This window comes from Pteropus medius, unplaced genomic scaffold (genome assembly GCF_902729225.1).
Source record: "Pteropus medius unplaced genomic scaffold, Ma_sr-lr_union100, whole genome shotgun sequence".
Taxonomy (NCBI): Eukaryota; Metazoa; Chordata; class Mammalia; order Chiroptera; family Pteropodidae; genus Pteropus; species Pteropus medius.
In genome coordinates this window covers 121,404-145,082 of record NW_024354390.1, presented here as the reverse complement: position 1 = coordinate 145,082, position 23,679 = coordinate 121,404, and the positions used below count along the sequence as shown (strand labels likewise).

Here is a 23,679-nt window from a genome sequence, read left to right as displayed (position 1 = left end):
GAGAAGCATCATGAGCAGCAACTCGCCCCCAGCTGCAGCTGCAGAGTTGTGCAATGAAAATGTGACCGATCCTGTGTGAAAACGCCCTACTTGCCCGGACTTCGCCTGGTTCTCTGTGCACTGTTTAGCTTTGGGGCTGTGCTGGCCGTGTTTAGAAACCTCTTGGTGAAGATTTCAGTCCTGCATTTCAAGAAGCTGCACTCTCCTACCAACTTTCTCATCGTCTCCCTGACCTGTGCTGACTTTATGGTGGGCATCATGGTGATGCCCTTCAGCATGGTCAGTTCCATGGTTTGCTGCTGGTACTTCGGGCAGAGTTTCTGTGCTTTCCACACATGCCGTGATGTGGCTTTTTGTTACTCTTCTCTCTTCCACTTGAACTTCATCTCCATCGACAGGTACATTGCTGTTACTGACCCTTTGCTCTATCCTACCAAGTTCACAGTGTCTGTGTGAGGAATTTGCATCACCATCTCCTGGATCCTGCCCATTGTATACAGAGGTGCCGTGTTCTACACTGGCGCCTATGACGATGGGCTAGAAGAATTAGCTAGTGCCCTCAACTGCATAGAAGGTTGTCAGACAGTTGTAAATCAAAACTGGATGTTGATAGATTTTCTATCCTTCTTTATACCTACCCTCGTTACGATCATTCTCTACAGTAATATATCCCTGTGGAGAGACAACAGGCTTCAAGGATTGAAAATACTGCTGGTGATACAGAATCATCATCAGATAGTTATAAATCCAAAGTGGCCGAGAGAGATGAAAACAGCTAAAACCCTGGGGGTGACAGTGGTAGCATTTATGATTTTGTGGTTACCTTATAGTACTGACTCATTAACTGATGCCTTTATGGGCTTCATATCTCATGCCTATGTTTATGAGATTTACCCTTGTTGTTCTTGTTATAACTCAACCAGGACTCATTTGATTTATGCTCTATTTTATCCATGGTTTCAGAATGCCATAAAAGTTATTGTAAGTGGTTGGGATTTAAACACAGTTTATCAGCGATGAATTTATTCTTTGTACAAATGTGAGCAATTAGATTGAGACAGTTGTAGTTATTTTTACACTGTCCAAATGATATGGGTTTTGGAAATCAAGTTATTGAGTATTATTAAGAAGAAAAACACATTCTTCAAATTCAATAGGGTAAATCAATGTTTTTCAATTATATTAGTATGTGTACTTCTCTCATACTTCCCCCAAAATATTTCTTTGACTAATAAATGTTAAATTCTATTTGTTAAGTGTTGCTGAGTTCCCCATACCACATTCCCTGCAGACACTTCCCTCCCTCCATTTTCTTTTTTATACCAGTGTCCCTTCCCTTGCTAATCTAAAAACATCTTTGTTTTGTTTGATTTCTTTTCTTCTTTCATTACAAAGTCTTCTACTCACTCTCCACTTGTCAAAAATTTCTCTCTGATTGACTTTATGGAGCTGTTGCTGTTTTAAAAAAAAAAAAAAAAGTATTTATCCATCGCTTGCTTTGCTTATTTTCCCCAGGAAAACTCTTTGGGTAGCAGTCAATCTATTATGCTTAATGTCTGTATCAGGAATTTGCTTCAGTAATTCATGGATCCTGCCCCTTGCATACAGATGCCCATGAGGATGGAATGGAGGAATTCGTAAGTGCTCTCTACTCCATAGGTGGTGTCAGCTTGTTGTAAATCAAACTGGATATTGATAAAATTTCTATTATTTTCACATTTCTTATGTTAAGATGATTCAATGTATTTGGGGGGGTGGCTGGAAAACAGAGTAAAAAGATTGAATCTACAGTAGAAAGTAGCTACATAATCAGGAAATTGTAAGACCAGGGTGGCTAAGAGAGAGAGAAAAGCAGCTAGAATGTTGAGTGCACAGTTAGTGTTTGATCTCATGGTTACCACATGTACTTGATTCATTCACTGATTGGTTTTTGGGTTTTATAATCCCTTCTTATGTATATGAGATATTTTGCTGGTTCAGTAATTCTAATTCTGCTTTAAATCATTTGATTGATGATTTTTTTACCCTTTGTGTAGAAGAGCAATAAAACTTATAATTGCCATGTAATAAATGACAGTTTATCAACTATAACGTAATTTTTAAATAAACCTAAATATCAAATTGATAGTTTGAAAGATCTGAAGTTGATATGGTAACATAATGGAAACTTCTCAATAATTATGACATGAAATATAATACATGGTAATGATTAATTAAATTGGTGAGGGAAAATGGTACCTCAATTTCTACAGCATAACCTTTATGTTTTCTCTTTCTTGGTGAATTGAACTTCTCAGCATTTGCTAGAAATGTATGTACTAAGAGTGGTGAACACAAAGCTCATCATTTCTAGTCTCCTCAAATCTGTGCAATTCCCTGCTCTGTCAGTTGTTAATGATTTTATCTCTGCAGGCCTCCCGTATCTTTCTAACCTTGCCTACCAAGCTTGCCTTTCTGTCATTTTCATAGGTTTCCTGATTTTGTGTTCACTCTGACATTTTTATATTCCTTGTCTGTCTGTGGACTTGGTCACGTTGCTTTCATTTTGAGAAGCTTATTTCTGATCGTTGGTCTTTCTGGAGCACCTAGAGGTCTCTGAGCCATATACACAAGCCATTCTGACTCAGGACAAGATTCATATTTTATATGTTTGGGGCGTATTTTGTGATCACGGAAAGAACCATGAGCAAATGGTACAATTTTTGTAATAGAGATTGTCTCCTGAATGATTGTTTTCTTATTCCATGAGGTGTGTTGTTCTACCTATCAGCATGATGGACTTCAATTTTCTGTCTTTTTTGTTTCTAGTAATACTATCCAAAGTTTATACATTGTCCACAATAAAAATTACAATGCATTGTAAGCTATGGGAAAAGATGGATTTTTCAAGAAATGTTGATGTGTCATATAATCTTTGGACACTATGTTGTTAAGCATCTTGCTTCATTCATTTCCGAAAACCAAAACTGATTTCTTTCAGATGTTAAAAAATTAGAGAAATAACTTCTGTAATTTTTCAATGATATAATTATAATAGAAAACTCAAAGAAATTTGTGCACTCAATTTAAATATTTAAACTTCAAAAGAAAACAGTCATGTTAAAGGGAAAACAAAGGCAAACTTGGGAAATATCATTGGCAGCATACATGATGAAAAAGGGTTAATAGATTTAAAAGTGTAAGCTTTTTACAAAATTGTAAGAAAGCAATAAACATTACTCGAAATGAACGAATAGGCCATTTTTCAGAGGAAAATTACAAATGGCCAAAAAATACATCAAAATACCATTTCTACAATAATTTTAAAATGTAATAGAGTTTGATATATCAAATCGGCAGATATTAGAAGGATCAATAATACTTGATGTTAACTAGAATCTGGGAAATTGAGCACTGCCCTGAGAGTTGAACATGCTCATATAGATCTAGGGATAATATATTTTACTTTCTCCTTTCCTGGATGGATTAAAATATTTGTATAAATATTTAAATCATACATGTAGCGTGACTCTGTACTTCTATATCCACCAAGTAATCCTAAGAAAAGAGCCAGGCAAGGAAGCAAACATGACCAAGACATTCATTGTATAAGCCTTAATTATTAACTGGAAACAACCTACATCAATATAGGATAAATTAAAGAAATTATGTTCTGCCGATATAAGAGAATGTTATGAAGGCATTAAAAACTGCCAAAAAGTTTGTGTATATTGGTATGGAAAAACAACCACAATATATTTTGTGACTAAAAACAACAAAACCAAAAATCTCTAGCCCAGATTGTAAAACAGTGTATTTAATTATGGCCCCTATATATACATACTTCAATATGCCTTTAAAACTCTAACTTTATGTGTAATGTACAGTGTATATGTATGAGGTAATTTATTTTGTAATTTATTTCTATCGTTTTAATATTTATGATGATATAAATACATTAAAATTGCTATTACCAATACACATCTCTATTCTCATCAGAGCATTGAAGTTAGGTCTGTCTGTGTGTCTCATTTTTTCACAGAATATCTTGGAGTATTTATTTCTGAGATATTTTTTCTTATCTAATGAAGCAAAACTAGCTTCATTGGTATATTTTAGGGACTACATCAGAAAGTGATTAAAGTATCTAAGGAATTATATCTTAACATTAAGTATTTTTAATGTAAATATTTGCAGCAGATCTTTAAGATCCTCCAACTCTTCTTCTCTAATATTACTTATTTGCTGGATCAGGAGCTATGGGAGGTATCAAGTCATTCTTTGACCTTCCGTTTGTGCTTTTTTCTACTCTTTATGTTATCTCTTAAAAAGTGATAAAGAGTATGAGTATATATGTTGGGTATAAGCTGTAGGGCGAGCCCATCTTCTAAGAGAGAAATGCAGTGTCTCCAGGGAATCATCGCACAAGAGTTCCACTTTGAAAGCTCTGAGGATAAATCCCGGCCGTGTGATCATGGAAAACTTACTGACTTCCCTCAGATTCAGATTACTCATTTTTAATATGAGAGTAATATTACCTACTATTTAGAACTGTGTGAGTAAAGATAGGAAAAGGACCTAATGTACAGTTAAAACTGAGTTACTATGTAACAATCGGGAAGATAGTATAGTATCGCGTAGATAATACATGATAAATAGACCGACAGACAGAATATGGTAATCATTAACAGAAAAAATTACAAGAGAATGTTCAGTTCTTCCAATCAACTTTATTTCTAAGAAGTGATTAGAATGACTGGTGTTGGCATTCAAGTTTGGTGAGGAGGAGAGTTACAACATCCAACAAGTGAGAGTTTAAAAGTTACTTGTAGTTGGCTTTCTAGAGCAAGTGAGCCTGCAAGGTGATCAAATACACAAAATGGAGAGATTTTAGGTTTTAGTATAAGTCTAAATTCTGAAATTCCAAATGCTATAACACTGGAAGCTTGTGTCCTAATAAATTTGGTGACAAAATCCAACATGAGGTTACGTTACTTCTTATCACTGTCTGAACATTAGTACTTCAGTACAGAGATAGCAATGTGTCGATTACAAGTGCTTCACACACTTCACTGGTATATTCAAAATATATCATGAAGGCTTTTAAAATATAAAAAGTTCTGATTTCCAGAAGGATCAAATTTCAGATCAGAGACTGTAGTCCTGTAACTGCAGGTCCTGCGTTATGACCATGTGAATTAGAGACTGCAGTAGGGTGGGAGGTGATATCCTCAAAGAACAGGAAATCTAGAACCTGTGAGGCAGCCTAGCACGCGGTGAAGAACATGGACTCAAGACAGTCTGCCTAGAGTTGAACACAGGTTCTCCCCAATTCTTAACCTCTCAAGGACTCAGTATTGTCAGCTGTGACGGGGTATAATACTACTACTTACTTCAGGGAGTTATTATGTTGACTTAAGGAACTGATACTTCTAAAGAACTCATAGCAAATGTTTATATTTTACATATTGTAGATATTGAGAATAGTAGTAGAGGTAATAACAGAGTGATGGGTATTAAAATTAAGGTGAAAGATGGAACACCTGCAGTCAGTGCTTAACAGTATTGAAGAGAGGCCTGAGTGACACAATCTGATGATATTCGGGGTTTTAAAGAAGAAGGAGAGAGAATGCTCTATCGTCATGAAGAGGAATAAGGGGGATGCATGGCCACCTTGTCACTCTGCCTGCTGGGAAGCAGAGACCTCAGGTGAAGGCCAGGTCCTAGCGGGTGCACAGAACCTACACAGAAAGAAACATATTCTAAAGTTATTTATCGGTATTTATTCGTTTCATAGTTGTCTTCAAATTTTCACTTAGTACTGTGGAAATGTCAGTCTCAGAACCTGGACTGTGGAAAACATTTCACAGGTCAGAAAAAGGAGAAAAATAAGAATGATGAAACAAGTACTTCATAAGAGAAGATTTATTCACTCTACAAGACTGTCCTTTTTTGTTAAATAATGACTTTCCCATACATTAGATATTAAAGCATGCTTTTATGAAATATTGGCAAAGTACATGAGGTTGTTGTTGCTGCTGCTTTTCTGATGTTCTTCACTGATAAAGTTAAAATCTGATTATTATTTATTGATTCCCCAAATTTTTAACCAATTTTGTTATTTCTGAATCGCAAATTTCTAGGAACCACTTTCCTTACCCACTGGTACATTTAATAGTAAAGGTGATATATTGCCAGGGGGTAACAATTTTATACCTGTGAAAACACACTAGAGTAGTGTCTGATGAACTCCAAACATTAGATACAGTGAAGCAGTAATGAATGCTAATAACCTGACATCAGCCAGTGGAAGTAGATATTCCAGAAAACAACCACATAGAGAAATTATTATCAAATGTATGTTATGAAAAAGATTGTACTGCATTTTTCTAACACTTTTGCTACCTATGAAAACTTCACAGACTTCTAAGTTATTTTTTACTTTCATATTTGCGGTTATTCAATAAAGAATATCTAGCCGAATGCTGAGATATAAATTGGAGGATCTTCCTAAGGCCTCTAAAATTCTTGCACACATATGATGCTTCCCATCTTGCTAATAAGACCACTTTTGAGTAAATGGATTTGCAGCAGTTAAAGATCAAGATTAGGCAGCAATCATGTCTCTCAAGGGTGTGTGATTTTACCACCAAAGATGGCTTCTGAGGCAAACTTTTGTTGTCTTGCGTCATCTAACGTTTTCAGTCTAATATCTGCAATTAACATTTAGCTTGCGAATTTTACCTTCTCTAAAACATTTCTAAAATAAAAGCCTATTAAATCAATCATCTCCCCAGCGTATGGGAGTGTGATGTAGGACTTATCACGATAGACTGACAGACATTGCAGAAAGATGCCTTAATGATCTCTGCGGTCCTTACAGTGGACAAACTCAGATGTTTGTTAATGAGACCAAGGGGAGAGAAGTGTTTCATACACTTGTCCCTTAGCATGAGAGGCAAAAATCACCTGAACACAAAGCAGAATCAAAGTGTTAAACTGTAAATGTACAGCAGATAATAATGATAATACAGTCAATATATTTAACTAATAGTCTAAGCAAATTTTCAACTGATTGCATAACTGAGCCAGTTCTTATTTTAGTTCTCACATCATTCAATTGTGTTTAACAAGTATTTATTAGAAATGTATGTTCACTAACTATGGAATATTTTTATTTGGGTGAGAAACAACACAAAATTAATCTTTCTCCAATCTCAGTGTCCGCAAGAGCAAACCTTCCGTTGTCATCTCTTCGTGAGATCTCAGGCAGAGCTGTCCAGTCATTCTGAGTGTTAAAGATTTTCACTATGTTCTTCTCCATTTAAGAGCTACCGTCTATATCTAATGGTATCCAGTGCTAGCACGGTCTAAGCTTAAAAAGCCTGGCTTTAGGGAAGGAGCTTGTTTTGATTTTTCATTCTTAATCTCACTCTGCTTTCTGCTCTATTCCATTGGGAGAAGGAGAGAATAGAAGAAAAGAAGTATAATCATTTGATACCAAATCTGGTCTCCTTGCAACCTTCACTTGGTGGTCATGCCTACATCATCTGTGTAATGAGCCTTCCTATAATAACCCTGTCATGCAAAGCTTATCTGGGTTCTTCATAATAGAAGATTTATTCACTTTACAAGACTGACTTATTTTGTTAAATAATACCGTTCCCATACTTTAGATATTAAAACATGCTTTTATGAAATATTAGCAAAGTACATGAAGTTGTTGCTGTTGCTATTTTTGATGGTTATGCTGGTAAAGTTAAAATTTGATTATTATTTGTTGATTCCCCAAATTTTTAACCAATTTCATTGTTTCTGAAACCCAAATTTCTAGGAACCACTGTCCTGAACCATTAGTATAGATAATAGCAAAGGTGATATATGGCCAGTGGGTAACAATTTTATATCTGTCAAAACACACTAGAGCAGCATCTGAAGATGTCAAAACTTTAGAGACAGTGAAGCAGTAATGAATGATAATAACCTTACAGGAGCCAATGGAAGTAGATATTCAAGAAATCAACCACATAGAGAAATTAATATCAAATATATGTTATGAAAAGGATTGTCCTGCATTTTTCTACCTTTTTTGCTACCTATGAAAGCTTCACAGATCTAAGTTATTTTTTACTTTCATATTTAGGGTTAGTCAATAAAGAATATCTAGCCGAATGCTGAGATATAAATTGGAGCATCTTCCTAAGGCCTCTAAAATTCTTGCACACATATGATACTTCCTATCTTGCTAATAAGACCACCTTGACTAAAAGGATTTGCAACAGTTAAAGATCAAGATTATGCAGCAAGCATGTGTCTTAGGGGTCTGTGATTCTAACACCAAGTTCGGCTTCTGAGGCAAACTTTTGTTATTTTGCGTCATCTAAAGTTTTTAGTTTGATATCTACACTTAACCTTTAGCTTGTGAATTTTTCCTTCTCTAAAACATTTTTAAAATAAAAGCCTTTTAGTTCAATCATCTCCCCAGCGTATGGGAATGTGATATAGGCCTTATTACGATAACTGACAGATATTGCCGAAAGATGCTTTAATGATCTCTGTGGTCCTTCCAGTGGACAAACTCAGACGTTTGTTAATGAGAGCAAGGGGAGAGAAGTGTTTCGTACTCTTGTCTCTTAGCATAAGAGGCAAGAAGTACCTGAACACAAAGCAGATTCAAAGTGTTAAACTGTAATTGTACAGCAGATAGTAATGATATACACAGTCAATATATTTAACTAATAGTCTAAGCAAATTTTCAAGTGATTGCATAACTGAGCCTGTTATTTTAGTTCTCACATAATTCAATTGTGTTTAACAAGTATTTTTTATAAATGTATGTTCACTAAATATGGAATATTTTTAGCGAGGTGAGAAACAACACAAAATTAATCTTTCTCCAATCTCAGTCTCCACATGAGCAAATCTCCCTTTGTCATCCCTTCATGATATCTCAGGCAGAGCTGTCCAGGCTTTCTGAGTGTTAAATATTTTCACTATGTTCTGATCCATTTGAGAACTACCGTCTATATCTAATGGTACCTAGTGCTAGCACGGTCTAAGGTTAAAAAGCTTGGTTTTAGGGAAGGAGCTTGTTTTGATTTTTCATTCCTTATGTCACTCTGCTTTCTGCTCTATTCCACTGGGAGAAGGAGAGAGTAGAAGAAAAGTAGCATAATCATTTCATACCAAATCTGGTCTCTTTGCAACCTTCACTTGGCGGTCATGCCTACATCATCTGTGTAGTGAGCCTTCAATAATGACCCTGTCATGCAAAGCTTATCTGGGTTCTTTAGGCATCTCTGCAGGAGGCACTTTCATGCCCAGTTTCCTAATATTGTGATCAGCACTGTACTGAATTTTTCAACATCTTCCTCAAATCCTATGCCATGTGTCAACGACATTTTATGTACTCTAAAATGGAAGGCCAGCCAGAAAGGCCAAGCCTGACTGGCTTCCATGTGTGTATTAGCCCACATGAAACTAATGATTCTTTGCACTTGAAATAGTGACAGCATAGGCTTCTCCCGCTCTGGCCCAATTCTCCTCCCAGCCATCTCTCCCCAATTCTACTTGCCTCTGCTCAACATAAACACAGGGCAGGTCTGCAAGACTATTGAATAAGCAGATCTAAAGAGAGACTCAAGCTTGAATCATCTCACCGATACCTTCATCTATGGAGTGATCCCCTGGACAAAGGGACCCCAGAAGCAAAGCTTGTAAGTTTTCTACTCATATACTCTAAAGAGAAGTTGAAAGAGGTCAATTGCAGTGGCTACCTAAGCAGTGGGCAGGCTCCCCCAAAATGAGTCGCCCATGTGAGTCACACATGTACCTCATGACAGTGCCTATATTTTGGTGCCTGCCACATTCAGGGCATTGTGGAAAATAAACTATGCTACCACCAAGCATGAGAATTCTTTTGTCCCACTATTAATATTCTCTATATTCCATTTCTGTTCTTCTATGTAGGGTGAGCGGCATTACAAGAAGAGAGGGAAAAGAACTGTAAAAACAGACTTATCTCCTACCCCTCTATAGGACTCTACTCTAAAAGCTAGGATTAAATAGCTTCATTGAAATAGGAAAGATAAAAGTGCTAAACTCGGTGTAACTTTAAAGTTTTATCTGAGTTAGAATTGACTTTTATATGGGATTTTCAATCCCAGAAACTGCGTGGAAAGCTACGCAATCTGCCCGCGATGTTTTAAAAAAATTGGAACTGGAGAGTCAAGAGAGCAAGTCCGCACACACTAATACATAACGTAGTGAAGCCATTTTACGTCTGCGAAGCACCAGTGCAGACAGTTTCAAAATTAGTGACATATTCAATGTGCCAAGAATGCCAATTATTCCTAAGGGAGGGCCAATCTTATGACTAGAGTCCCAGTTTTCATACTTTTTCTGAAAAATTTGAGGAATACTTCACGCCACTTAACCCTACACTTTGAGCAATCTCCTTCATTTCTTAGAAAATAAATAATAGATAATAATTTAGTAGTTTTAAGTACATCCTTAATTTTCCTCTATTTAAGCTTTCATGACCAAAAATAAATTTGTTGATAATTTTTCATCAGAAAATGAACACTTGATTTCTGATTTATTTTAAGGGTTGATATTTCAAAGCACTAAAAAAACAAAAAACAAAAAACAATGTGGCAAAATGTGGACTATGACCAATCAGGATGGACGCTTTTCTGAGAGACAGAGCAGGCCCTGCAGGTTACCTCCTTAGTCTTGCATTCATGTTTCAGTTGAATTGATCATGTGGAACCTCTGGAGTTTGGGGAAGAAGAGTCAGAGATAAGGTCACAGGGGTTGCAGGGATCTCAGGGTAATACATTTTTCCCAACTGCTATTTAAGCATTTGAACACTTTCCCAGTTGGAATGGTTGAATTGGTACCTATGTCTGAAGATCAGCGCTGTTAACATAACTGAGCCCATAGTTTTATTTATCTTATCTGAAGTCCCATTGAAATGACTTCAAAAGCATATCTGAAAAAATAAAAGTCACATGGGATTAAATTGACTGAAAAAAGAGAGTAGAGAAAAATAGAACCCAAAATAAACACAATGGCGGTTACTAGAGCAGTAAGAGCTACTTTCATGAATAGAGCTTGAGAGAAATTCTAAATCCCAGAAAGAGCAACCAAAGAGTAAAAGGAAGAAAACAAAAGCAATTGTTCAGAAAGTTCCTTCTGGATTAAAGGAAGGTCTAAATCTTCCGATTAAAAGTGACCACCAAGTGCAAAGAGGATAAATTAAAAACATACAGGGAACACATTCAGACAAGAATAGAGAGAAAATCTTTAAAATCTCTTAGGACAGGGGCCAGAGGGAGGAATTTAATTTAAGGCAAAGGAATGAACATCATTATAAGTACTAGGTCTTAGAAGCCATTGGAGAAATGCTTTTAAAGTTCTGAGGGATTTTTTTTTAAAAAAACAGATTGTAATTCTAGTTAAAATTGTCACTATAATTGAAATCCTATAAAACTCAGGAAAGCTATTTGAGAAATTTGTATATATAAAATAGATGGCAATTAATCTATAAGAATAGGTAGACCAGATCTAATGGAGAAGAGTTGAGGCAAAATGCTCAGAAAGGAGAGATTGCGCTGTGACCAGATATTGGAGGAGATGAAGATGGACCCATCCAGGCTCCGTGGACAGATGGACACCACTGGAGTGTGGCTAGCCCTCTACATGAATTCATGAGACTCTGGTTGTCTGACCTTGCTCAGGGTACTTAAGCCATAGCTGGCCCCTAAAAAAGCATGGCTTAGAATAGATTATTAAAAAGGTTTCTTTCAGTTCTAATATTTTGTGAGTCCTTCATCACAGTCCAATGACAGAGTAGAAAGGGGAATGTGAAGAAACATAACATTTTTGATTTGGGAAATTTTATTGTCCCTTAAATTCAGCTACCAATATACTACAGTTAGAGAGGAGGCTCTTTCCAGAAGACAATTCTCTTTTGCGAAGGGAGGAATCTATCGTGGTTATGACGCTTACTCTCTGGCCCTAGGATGTTATACTGCTTTTATTGTTAAAGAAGTATGACTTCTTTAACTTGGTCATGTGACTTACCTCTTTACGTCCCAGGTTCCTCATTTTAAAAGGGAAGTAAACATTCCCTTGCTCATAGGGTTGTCCTGAAGATTAAGTGCAGGCAAGGCAGTTACAAGCACAGAATGAGTGTACCATAGTCATAGATACATAATGATTAGGATGAAATTGTTTCTCTTGTTAGATTCTTCTGGTTCTAGAGCTCAGGTTTTGCATACCAAAAACACTCAATAAATGTTCATTGAAGCAATGGCCTGTAGACAAGTCCCCACACAATCAGAGTGGTTCACAGAAAAGAATAATGAGGACAGTAGCTTGTGTCTTTTACAAGGAGAGTTTTGAACACTTATAAAACTAGATTAGGTTAGTATGTTTATCTAGGAAAGGAAGTAGTAAAATCAGATGATTTGTCTACTATATTAGAAAGGCTACTAAGAAAGGAAAGACAAGTATAAATATATAAAACTAGCATCAAACAAAACTACTGGTTTGAATCCTGAAGCTTTATAATAATCATCAGAAAGCTTACATACTTTGATTTAGCTTCTTTATCTTTAAAATAGGCAGTAGGATTATTCTACAGCTTGCAAAACAGTATTAGAAAAAGTTACTAGAGTGAAACCTTTAGTATCAAAATAAGTTGATGATATTCACTGTTGGAACTAAAGAATTGTGGGTACAGTGACTGTAAGCAGTCAGGGTTGGATTTACTCATCTGTAAAATGAAGTAAAGGCAACAATTTCTGACAAGAATGGTATAATCAGAAAGAATACACTCTTAGAAAAGTTTACCAATTCAAAGCATTTGATTGTTAGAAATTATGTGCTAATACATAATGTTGATTTATAACAGTTAGAAATTAAAGAAACAAGCAAGACATGTTTGATATATATTTACTCCTGCCCCAAATATGATAACTGGACTTTTAAAATCTTGATATCTTCTTGAGAAAAAGCTAAGACAATAGAATCAAGTCATTTATTGTTCATGGAACATACAGCACTCTCTAGTTTGACTACCAAGAACAATTCTCTGAAATAACTGACTTGGTTTATCCACTATGGATTATATAACTAATTGTTTCTCTTTGTGCCTTGGAACCAAGTTTGCAGGTACAACTACATTTTCTATCCTCTGTCTTGGCTTCATTTTATTTCCTTCATTTTAGTTTTCTTTCTTTTTCTGAACACATTTTTAAGCTATGCTTTTTGTGTATCCCTGAGGTCCCTGTCCATAATTCTTTAACAAGGTGCAATTTAAGTGAATAAAAAATAAATTGATTTCAAAATAAGGTAAAATAACAAAATAAGAATAACAAAATTAAAACCCAATCTTAAATGTGTGTGAACAACTTCTGAACTCTAATTTTACATTTAACAGTAAGGAGCTCACTGAATGTATGCTAGTTACCTTTCACATTATAAATTCATATTACAGTTATTCCCAAATAACTAAATTGATATTACAGCTAATAGCTCTGTCTCTTGACTGATTTTACGTGACTCTGAAATCACAGTTTTGTACCTGCATATCTGAACACCAGACAGTACATACTCACTCGTTCATCCTCTCTGAGCAAGGGGCCACCATCTCTCTAAATGTACATCTTAGTTGCGTTTATATTTTAACAGAAAAATATTACAAAGCAGCTGAGAGAAGATATAGCCAGGGGTTGAACTGTTATAAAGTAATAAAAGGCAAAATTTAGATGATGAGTATATATCAGATCCTTTATATGTTCTTTTACATTTTCTCAAGACTACTGCAAGAGAGGAGTTATTAACTAGGGAAATATAATGAGGACAAGAGAATGAAGCAACCTAAGATCACAGTGTTAAATATCAGATTTGGTATTGCAATCCAGTCGTTTTTCGCTCCAAATCTGTGTTATTTCAATTACAATCAGATTTTAATGTTATATTTTCTAAAGAATATTGAACCTGAATTTAAGTGTTTTGGGTCAAAATTGAAGCATAATTCAATTATTTTACCTAAGAAGATCTTCCACATTTATGATCAATTCTTTTACCCACTGTGAGTCCATTGAGAATATATTTTCAATCTTCTACCAGTCTAAAACCGGAACCTACGCAGAAAATAATTTTATTCTTGAGGAACTTTCTCTTAACACTTGACCAGTGACGATTAGCTTCATGGCTTTTCGAAACCACGGATAAAATAAAGCATAAATCAGGGGGTTCATTGTTGAATTATAGTAACCAATCCAAGCTAATATTTCTAAAATATATGTGGGTGTAATGAAACCTAGGAAGGCATCAATTATTGAATCAATGAAGTATGGCAACCATGAAACCAGAAACACTATCACTGCGATGCCCAGTGTTCTTGCTGCTTTTCTCTCCCTCCTGGCCACTCTGTCTTTGTAGCTATCTGATGATCCCACAGTTTTATTGCTCATACTTTCCATTTTTCTAGCCTGTTGTTTAGCGATGAGGAAAATCTTGGAGTAAACAATGATCATCACAAGTGTGGCTATGAAAAATAATAGAAAATTTACCAATACCCAACTTTGATTCACTGCACCTTGACAGCCTCCCACACAGGTGAGAGCACTGACTAGTTCCTCCAGCCCAACTTCATTTGCACCTGTGCTAAAAAGGGTAAAATAATAAATAAGAGAAAAGAGCCAGGAGAAGGCAATACATATGCCAGAAACAGATACGGTGAATCTGGTTGGATAGAGCAGAGGGTCGCTGACTGCAATATATCTATCCAGAGAAATGAAACATAAGTGGAAGATAGAAGCACAGCAGAATGACCCATCGAAACAAGAGTGAAATTTACAGTAACTCTCCCCAAAGTACCAGCAGCCTTCCACGGACCTCACTGCACTGAAGGGCATCACAGTCACTCCCACCAAGAAGTCAGCACAGGCCAGGGAGGCGATCAAAAGATTGGTTGGAGAGTGCAGCTGCTTGAAATGAAGAATCGAAATCATCACCAAGAGGTTTCCAAATACAGCCAGGCAAGATCCAAAGCAGAACACTGTGTACAGAATCAGGCGGGGTCCAGGCGAGTAGGAAATTTTGACACAGGATCCATTCAGGTTCTCGAAGCAGAGCTGCGCAGCTGCAGGAGGGGGCAAATCACTGCCCATGATTCTCCGTTTTGACACCTGGGAAAGCTATTATCTTTAATTACCTTTAAAAGAGGGGTATTTACAATATGTCAGTAATTGCAGTACATTCCGTCCCAATTGCTTTGTAAGCACGAATACTTATTTTCATGTTAGAAACTGATTCATATCTTTATCTCATAAAATCTACTTCCAACTGAATAAGTAGTTAGTTTTTATCATTACCCAAAAATCTGTTTGTTTACATTTTAAAAAAAATCTTTCTTTGCATTACCTTGTGCATATCTGAGACGTATTAGTTTTCTAAGAGCTGTTATATGATGCATTTAAGAATGCCATATTTTATTAGCTTTCTTGTCCTAATTTGTCAGAGCTAGAATAACACCCCAAACACTCTGTCCCCTCAGGAAAGTAGCTAAATAATTTCAAATACCCAAAGCCCTTAAGCTTAAATCCCCATAGTGCAATGTGCAGAATGAAAGAAACTTTAAATTACAATTATGTTTTTGCTAAAAAGAAGTTTAAGCCCTCCAATATATTGATGACATTTAACCTTTCTGTGAAATAGAAATGGAAATAGAAATAGTCTTTTACTTTAAAATCTATGTCTAAAATTTGAAAGCCATATTTTTTATTTTTACTTATTTTTACTAAAAAGATTTTACAGAAAAAGTTTTTCTGACAAATGATTTCTGGTAAATTTTACAATCAACTTTTTTATTTAACGTATAAATTATATTTGCAAATTTCATGCTTTTTTAGATAAAAATCAGGATTATCTTTCTCTTTATTTATTCATTTATTTATCTATTTATTTTTCTATTTATTCATGGTGACCTTGTTAAGGAAATCCAGCAAGTTTCCGGTGTACAATTTAGCAAAAAGGCATGTGTGTGTGTGTGTGTGTGTGTGTGTGTGTGTGTGTATGTTGCATTGTGTGTTCATTGCTCATAGTTGGATTTCTTTTTATTCAGGTTACACATATGATAAATGTATCCACACTCGTAACCACCTCTACAATCAAGCTATGAAATATTTCTAACATCTCAGCAATTTTATTTGAGCCCTTTTGCTGTCATCCTCTTCCCATATTTCCCATCTTCTCCCCTGGGCGATCACTGATATCCATTCTATCATTACAAAGTAATTCCCTTGGTCTAAAAATCTCATCTAAATGACGTCATGCACTACATACTCTTTTGTGACAAGCTGCTTCCTCTCAGCTCAGTGTCCGTGGCATTTATTAGGTATATTATCAGTTCATTGCTTATTATTGCTGAAGTGTATTCCATCATATTAAAATACCACAGTTATTTTATCCATGTGCCTGTTGATAGGCTTTGGACTTGCATTCAGTTTAGGGCTGTTATTAAAAGTGTTGATATGAGCATTGTATACAATTCTTTGCATAGACACACGTTCTTATTATTAATTTTTTTTTTTTGAAAATACCTAGGAGTAGAATTGCTGGATTATATGGGAAGTGTATGTTTAACTATGCAAGAAACTACAAACTGTTTTCTAAAGTAATTGCCCTATTTTGTACTCCTACAGCAATCTATAAAGGTTCCAATTGCTTCAAGTCCTGATCGACACTTGGCACTGTCATTTCTTTTTATTTTAACCATCTTAGATAGCGTGTAGTAGTATTTTGTTTTTAATTTAGGAATGATGATGTGGAGAATTTGTTCATGTTATCATTGATCCTTATTGTATCCACTTTGGTGAACTGTCCATAAATATTTTGCCCATTTTTAATGAATTTTAAAGTTTTCTAATTGAGTTGACTCTTCTTTAAAAATATGTGTTATGAATATTGGAGTTTTCATTTTTTTAGAGTATTTTTTGAAAAGTCAAAATTTTAAATTTGTTGAAGACCAAGTTATAAATTTATTGTATCTCAACTATCTTTTTCTGTATTTCTTCTAGAGGTTTTATAATTTAGTAGTTATAAGTCTAAGATCCTTTTCATATTAGTTTTTAATATATTGTGATGGAGAGACTGAAATTTTTTATTATTGGTAGAAGTAGTATTTATGTATTTAGTAATTCCAGCAGCATTTCTTGAAAAGACTGTTCTTTCTCTAGTAAATGATGTTTGTTCTTTTGTCAAAAACCGTTCAACCATTTATGTGTTTCTTGATTTCTCAATACTATTCTAATCCATTAATTTCTATATCTATATTTAGATCAAAGTCTTATTGTCTTAACCGAAACGCCAAAGTAAATAATAAGCCATGTTGTGTATTCTTCGATTTTTATTGATTGATTGATTGATTTTCTTAGAAGATTTTATTTTCTTTTATTTTTTCCCCCTCTTTCATTCCCGCCCCACCCCAGCGACTTCCACTCCTGACCTATGATTGTTGCCTTTTGTCCTTAACAACTGAATCCCTGAAGGTGGGACGTCTACACCCACATGCTCCTAACCTGTACCTTTGGTCTGGCACACCCCGGGGTATGGTCCGTGGCTCTACCTAGGGAGCGAACAAAGGACCTTCTGAGTGTAAAGCAGACATGATAACAGCTACACTATTGAGCCACCCCCTAAAATAGCACCTTTCATATTAAAATTATTAATGAATCAGGACTGAGGTTCTTAGAAAACTTGGGTTTCAGAAATATCAAGCTGGTTAAATAATTGGGGAAACCAACAGGTAATTGCCAAACATTAGCTTAACCAAGTAAAAGCTGGTAAAAAAAAAAAAAGTTTGGAAGATATCTAGCTCTTTGTTTTATAAATGCATTTATTGGGATTAGGGTTTGTCCAGATTCTTCTTGGAATGAGCTCCATGCCTCCCACCGTGGAGAGCTGCTGGTCCTTTGGAGCCAGATTTTCTACCCTTCACAGATGCTGTGATGCAGCATTTTGTTACTCTTCTCTCTTCCGCTTGTGCTTCATCTCCATCAACAGGTACATTGCTGTTACTGACCCTCGACTCTATCCTACGAAGGTCACGGTGTCTGTGTCAGGAATTTATATAAGCGTCTCCTGGATCCTGCACATTGTATATAACAGTGCCGTGTTCTACACAGGTGTCAGTGACGATGGGATGGAAGAATCAGTAAGAACTCTCAACATGTCAAATTGTTGTAAATCAAGACTGGGTATTGGTAGCTTTTCTGTTATTTTCATACTTACCCTTGTTATGTTCATTCTTTATAGTAAGATTTTTCTTGTACCTAAACAACAAGCTATAAATATTGAAAATATTGGTAGTAAAGCAAAATCATCCTCAGAGAGTTACAAAGCCAGAGTGGCCAAGAGAGAGAGAAAAGCAGCTAAAACCCTGGGGGTGACAGTGGTAGCATTTATGATTTCGTGGTTACCATATACAATTGATAGGTTTCTTGATGTTTTTATGGGCTTCATGACCCCTACTTATATTTATGAGATTTGCTATTAGTGTGTTTATTATAACTCAGTCATGAACACTTTGATTTATGCTTTATTTTATCCTTGGTTTAGGAAAACTATAAAAGTCATTATAAGTGGGAAACTTCTAAAAGGCAGCTCACCAAACATTAGTTTATTTTCAGAATAAATGTAAGCACTAGGTTAAGAAATTTAAGAATCTTTTCAAAATTTTAAATTTATGATGAAATTAAATATAAAAAATGCATAAAACCTATGAAAATTGGGGAAATAGTTGTCCAATTAGCCAGGAACAAAGTTATGAGAAGGTGTCTCTATTAAACTATTGTAAAGGTATTTACTGTACTAAATAATAAATGAAAAAATGGCTTTACATATGTCATCTGTCAATGCTCTATACACATCCTTACTACAGGTTCTGGTTTCTTCTAATTTTATTAAATTCTTAATTTCATTTTAGTTGTGAAATCTCTCATCATCTTCTCTGTGATGCTGAATTCTCATTTATCTTCAGAAAGTCTGTCTTCTTTTTTTTGCCATACTATTCCACTTTGCTACGGTCATTATAACTGAAGAGCACAAACAGGGTGGCTGAAAAAAGAGAAATTTATTTTCTCACAATTCCAGACACTAAAACTCTAAGATCAAGGTGTCAACAAGATCGATTTGTTCTGAGGCGCACCCCCTCGTCTTCCCTCTGCGTCCTTACTGGTCTTCCCTCTGCGTGTGTCTGTGACCCTATTTCATCTCTTGTTAAGAATACTACTCCTATTAAAGTAGGGCTCATCCTAAAAATCATTTTAACTTAATTACCTTTGAAAAGACCTTATCTCTAGGTATGGTTACTTTCTGAAGTACTGGGAGGTTAGGACTTTGACATATACATTTTGTGGGATATGATTCAGCCCATAACAGACATAGTCCAGGTTTGATGACACTATCCAAGGGTCTTTGTTTGCTGCTCCTCTGTGACTATTTCTTTCTGTTCTTTTAATGTCCATACCTTCCATGAACTCTGGTGCAACAGGCAAGCCTCTCCTGCTTAATGGCTGGGCGGAATCTCGGAATGTTCACATGTAACATTGTGAGACCAATAAATCAGCCTTGGGACCATGTGTCGATTACAGACATTGCCAGAAGTTTTGCAAGTGGAAAAATTGTCAATTATCATTAGCAGTGGTTATTTCTACACTGAATTTTCTCATTTGAAAATTGGGTGTATTTCACTTTCCAAGAATGTCATGGGGTCAAAAATTTTATGCTAATACTGCAAAATACTTCTATTAAAAAGAGTATAAACAATGTGTGTTCTAATTTTACATTTTTCCCATGGAATATTTTATACTATTAATTCAACAAAAGTTATTTTGGACTACATATCTGGAGTATTTCACGTGATGAAACTAAATTGTTGTAAAATAATGTTGTTAAACATTTTTTCTTTTTCTTTTTCTTTTTTTTTTTCGGTTTATATGTAGATTAGCCCAGTTAAAATGATTGACGTATTTTTTTCTAATTTGTTTTCACTAAGACTTTTTATTGCTTTCAAACAGATATTGAGCATTAATTATATGAAAGTGACTGAGTCAGAAATTGCTAAAGATAAAAAATGTATTTGTCCGTATTACCTACAAGAAAGTAATTTTGTAGGTAATACGGACAAAACATTTTAAACTATATTATTGAGGAAGGAAAAAGTATCAGATGCTAAGTCCTGTGAACCGAAGACTCATTTGCCATCACAAGGCTGGTACCTGGTGTTGGTCATTTCTATAATATTGTCTTCACTCATGCATGTAGTCCCATGGACTGAGGAGATAAAAATTGCAAAAGGATACAATTTAAGGGTAAAAGCACTTTTGATGGTGCTACCAGCATGATTGGACTTGTGGAAGCAGACAGGAATGTGTACACTTTTTTTGTCAAGAGAAGTAATATCCATAAATAGAGACTGGGTGCCATAAATTGAGCTTTGCAGATTAGAAGACAATAGGTAGATTAGCAGTGTAACAGTCTATCAATAAAGTTTCATTTTGACACTTACTATCCTTAATAGATCAGATTAGCTATAACAAATTTAAAAAATGATATTATATTCCCTATTTTTAGAGTATAGAGGACAAACATAGATAAAATTAAGTGAAAGATGTAGAGAAAAGTCCCAGTCTAAAAATGTCTCACAGTATTGCACTGTTGCTAAATTAACCTATAAGTAATGAATATAACAAAAGTTGAAAGAAAAATTAAAGATTTTTGAAATTTATTCTATGGCCTGGAAAAATATTGTATTATTATGAATGACACAAAAAGCTCCAATAGAATTCTAAATATGGAACTTCTTTTGAACAAGTGGTAGATATGTAGAACTTCACAAAGGAGAGAGACAGTAAGAGGTTAGATTCTTCCATATATATCATGATCATCTTTCCTAAGTCTGACTACCACAGATATGCTGATCATAACTCTCTAATAATACAAGCAAATAATGTCTTTGTTAGTACCAGATGGTACCTCTTTGGCCATAGATGACTGAATTAAAGTCAGAAGTATGATTCCAGGAAAACGTATCACTAGGTTGGGCTGAATCCATCATATCATCACTCACGAGAATACAAACTAAAATACCAGATCATGTTACTACTAAGCATTAGAATAAAGATTCCTGGATTATGCCTATGTTCTGCTTCTCTAAGTCCTGATGGCTCATTGTTTCCTTCATTAATAAGATAAAAAATATATTTATCATGAAAATTAAGCACATAACTAGAAGTAGAAGCATTCTCTTTAGGGTCCAGGTAAGGACGAGATTGTTCAATATTATCACATTGCATAAATACTATTTCAGAAGTACTAATGAATGCAATTATACAAGAGAAATAACTAGATATAGAAAATCAAAAATAGGAAATTAAGTTATTATTTGCAGCCGATATGACTAAAAACAAATTTGTCTAAGTCTGCCTGGGTGCCATTGAAAACTAGTGCCAAATACCAAACACATAGAAATAGAGATTACAGACATATATTCCTCTTGATTATTTGACTTACTTAAGATGTAAATGTACTCAGTGACTTTGGTTTAAACTACATGTACCACCTAAGAAAATTCCCCTATTACGATTATTAATACTTTACGCAGAGCAATTCTCCTGCTAGGACAACTAGAAAATCTGGAAAAGATATTGTTAAAATCTTTAAAATATTAGAGAGATTTAAACTTAGTCAAGAATTACCCAGGATTCAGAACAAAAGGGAGTTCAAAGAGGTGAATCTAATATTTAGGGCAACTGTTTTAAACGGATATCAGGCAGTTCCAGAAAAAAACATTGAAAAAGATGAGAAACTAAGCAGAACTCTTGATAACCTCATAGGTTTAGATGGAAACTCTTAGATTTTATATCCTAACAAGAAAGACTAGCCAAGGGCACATACCTCCACCATTATTTATGTTAAATTCCTGAAAACTATTGTTCCCTAAACATTAGGGTAAATCTTGACTTCGAATTTTATTAATTTTTATAAAAGATTAGGGTCATCCAAGATCGCTAATTCTCTTAGCCAAATGCCAGAGGTAAAGGTTAATTTTCTCTGAAAGAAGATAATAACATCTCCATTCTCAAATTATTACATTGGTTTTTCATATAAAATGTCTAAAAATGAAAAAAAAAAAATTCCCCAAAAAAGAGATGACAATATAGTGAAACCTAATGGAAATAACAGACAAGTTTTTAAAAACAGAAAATCTATATGATGCTTTAAAATAACTGAGTGGAATATCGTTAGCAGTTTTTAATATAACTGTACTGATCATATGCAAGAAAATAATAATCAAGTTTGAAGACTTCAGTAGAGATGTATGAACCACTTCAAAAACTGAATGTTCTAGATTTGAACAATATTGGTATCTACATCTCAAGATACCAAGATCTCAAGCATTGGTTCAACAAAAGTCTACAAATAAGTCATATAAAAACATTATCTATATGCTGGATGCCCTTGGCTACTGTCCCTACAGGTCAAAATTCATGCTACAGGAAGGTTATTCCTTAAAACTCCCGATTATCTTCACTTGCCACTTCAATAAACTTTGAGGAGGTAAATTACCATATTGCTGAGTATCAAAGTTGTGAGAGATGCTAGAGTCTCTGTAAATCAGCCGCAGAGAGCAGAATTACATGGCACTAATGGGTTCGTGGCCTTAGTGGTGGCTTAGTCAGAATAAGCAGTCAAAGTGCGAGACAGGGAATCTGAGGCTGTAGAAAAGACGGTTCAATACAGAAGGCTTTGGAATAAGGAAGAAATCAAAATGAAAATTAGAAAGAATTATAAAAGAAATGATGACAAAGATATGAAAAAATCACAAAATAAACTCTAACAAATTGATAAAAGTTGTGCTATGCAGGAGGGAAATCTGATGTGGGCCATGAAGAAAGAGCTTGTATCAAACCATCCCTCTCACTGAGAGTAATTATAAAACTCAACTAAACACATAGGACAACTATTTGAAGCTTTGGAGAGCAACCAAGGCAGCCTGAAATTGACAGGACAAAATTATATAGAGAAGCAGAGCACATTGCAATGAGCTGGGTCTTCTCCAGCAACTGAAAACGCAGTATAAGGCAAAGGAGGGCATCTCCAGGGCCTGCCCTGCTTCTCAGAATAGCATCCATTCTCACTGGTCATTACCTCCATATTGCCGTATGGTTTTTTAGTGTTTTGAAATATCAACCCTGAATATTGACTCGGAAATCAACTGGTCAGATTTTGAAGAGCATTTCCTCAGCAATAAATTTATTTTTGAACATGAAAACTGAAATAGAGGAAATTTAAAAATATGTTAAAATTACTAAACAATTGTTTAATTATCCATTTTTTAAGCAACGAAGGCAATCTCTTAAAATGTATAGAAGGATAGTGGGCAGTGTTCGTCAAATTATTCAGGAAAAGCATGAAGAAATAGGACTCTAATCATTAAATTCATCCTTTCCTCTAGTCTGATTAGAAAGCCTGGCTCACTGAATATGTCACTAGATTTGGGACAGTCTGAGCTTATTGCATCGAAGTGACTTTCCCATGTTATCTTTTAGTGCAGGCAAATTTGCTCTATTGACATTTGCTTCCCCATCTTTGAATTACACTCTAGGCAGAACATATTGCTTT

The 23,679-nt window shown here is 35.1% G+C and overlaps 1 protein-coding gene across 1 annotated transcript; it reads right to left on the bottom strand.

Moving 5' to 3' along the window:
• Positions 1-174: 174 nt before the first annotated feature.
• Positions 175-23,211, bottom strand: LOC120594185 (trace amine-associated receptor 7a-like). The gene is made up of 6 exons (XM_039852198.1): positions 23,206-23,211; positions 19,090-19,110; positions 18,920-18,924; positions 14,137-14,889; positions 8,505-8,635; positions 175-524 (listed from the first exon to the last, which is right to left on the bottom strand). The coding sequence occupies exons 1-6, from the start codon at positions 23,209-23,211 to the stop codon at positions 175-177; spliced, it is 1,266 nt and encodes a 421-aa protein (XP_039708132.1).
• Positions 23,212-23,679: the final 468 nt, after the last annotated feature.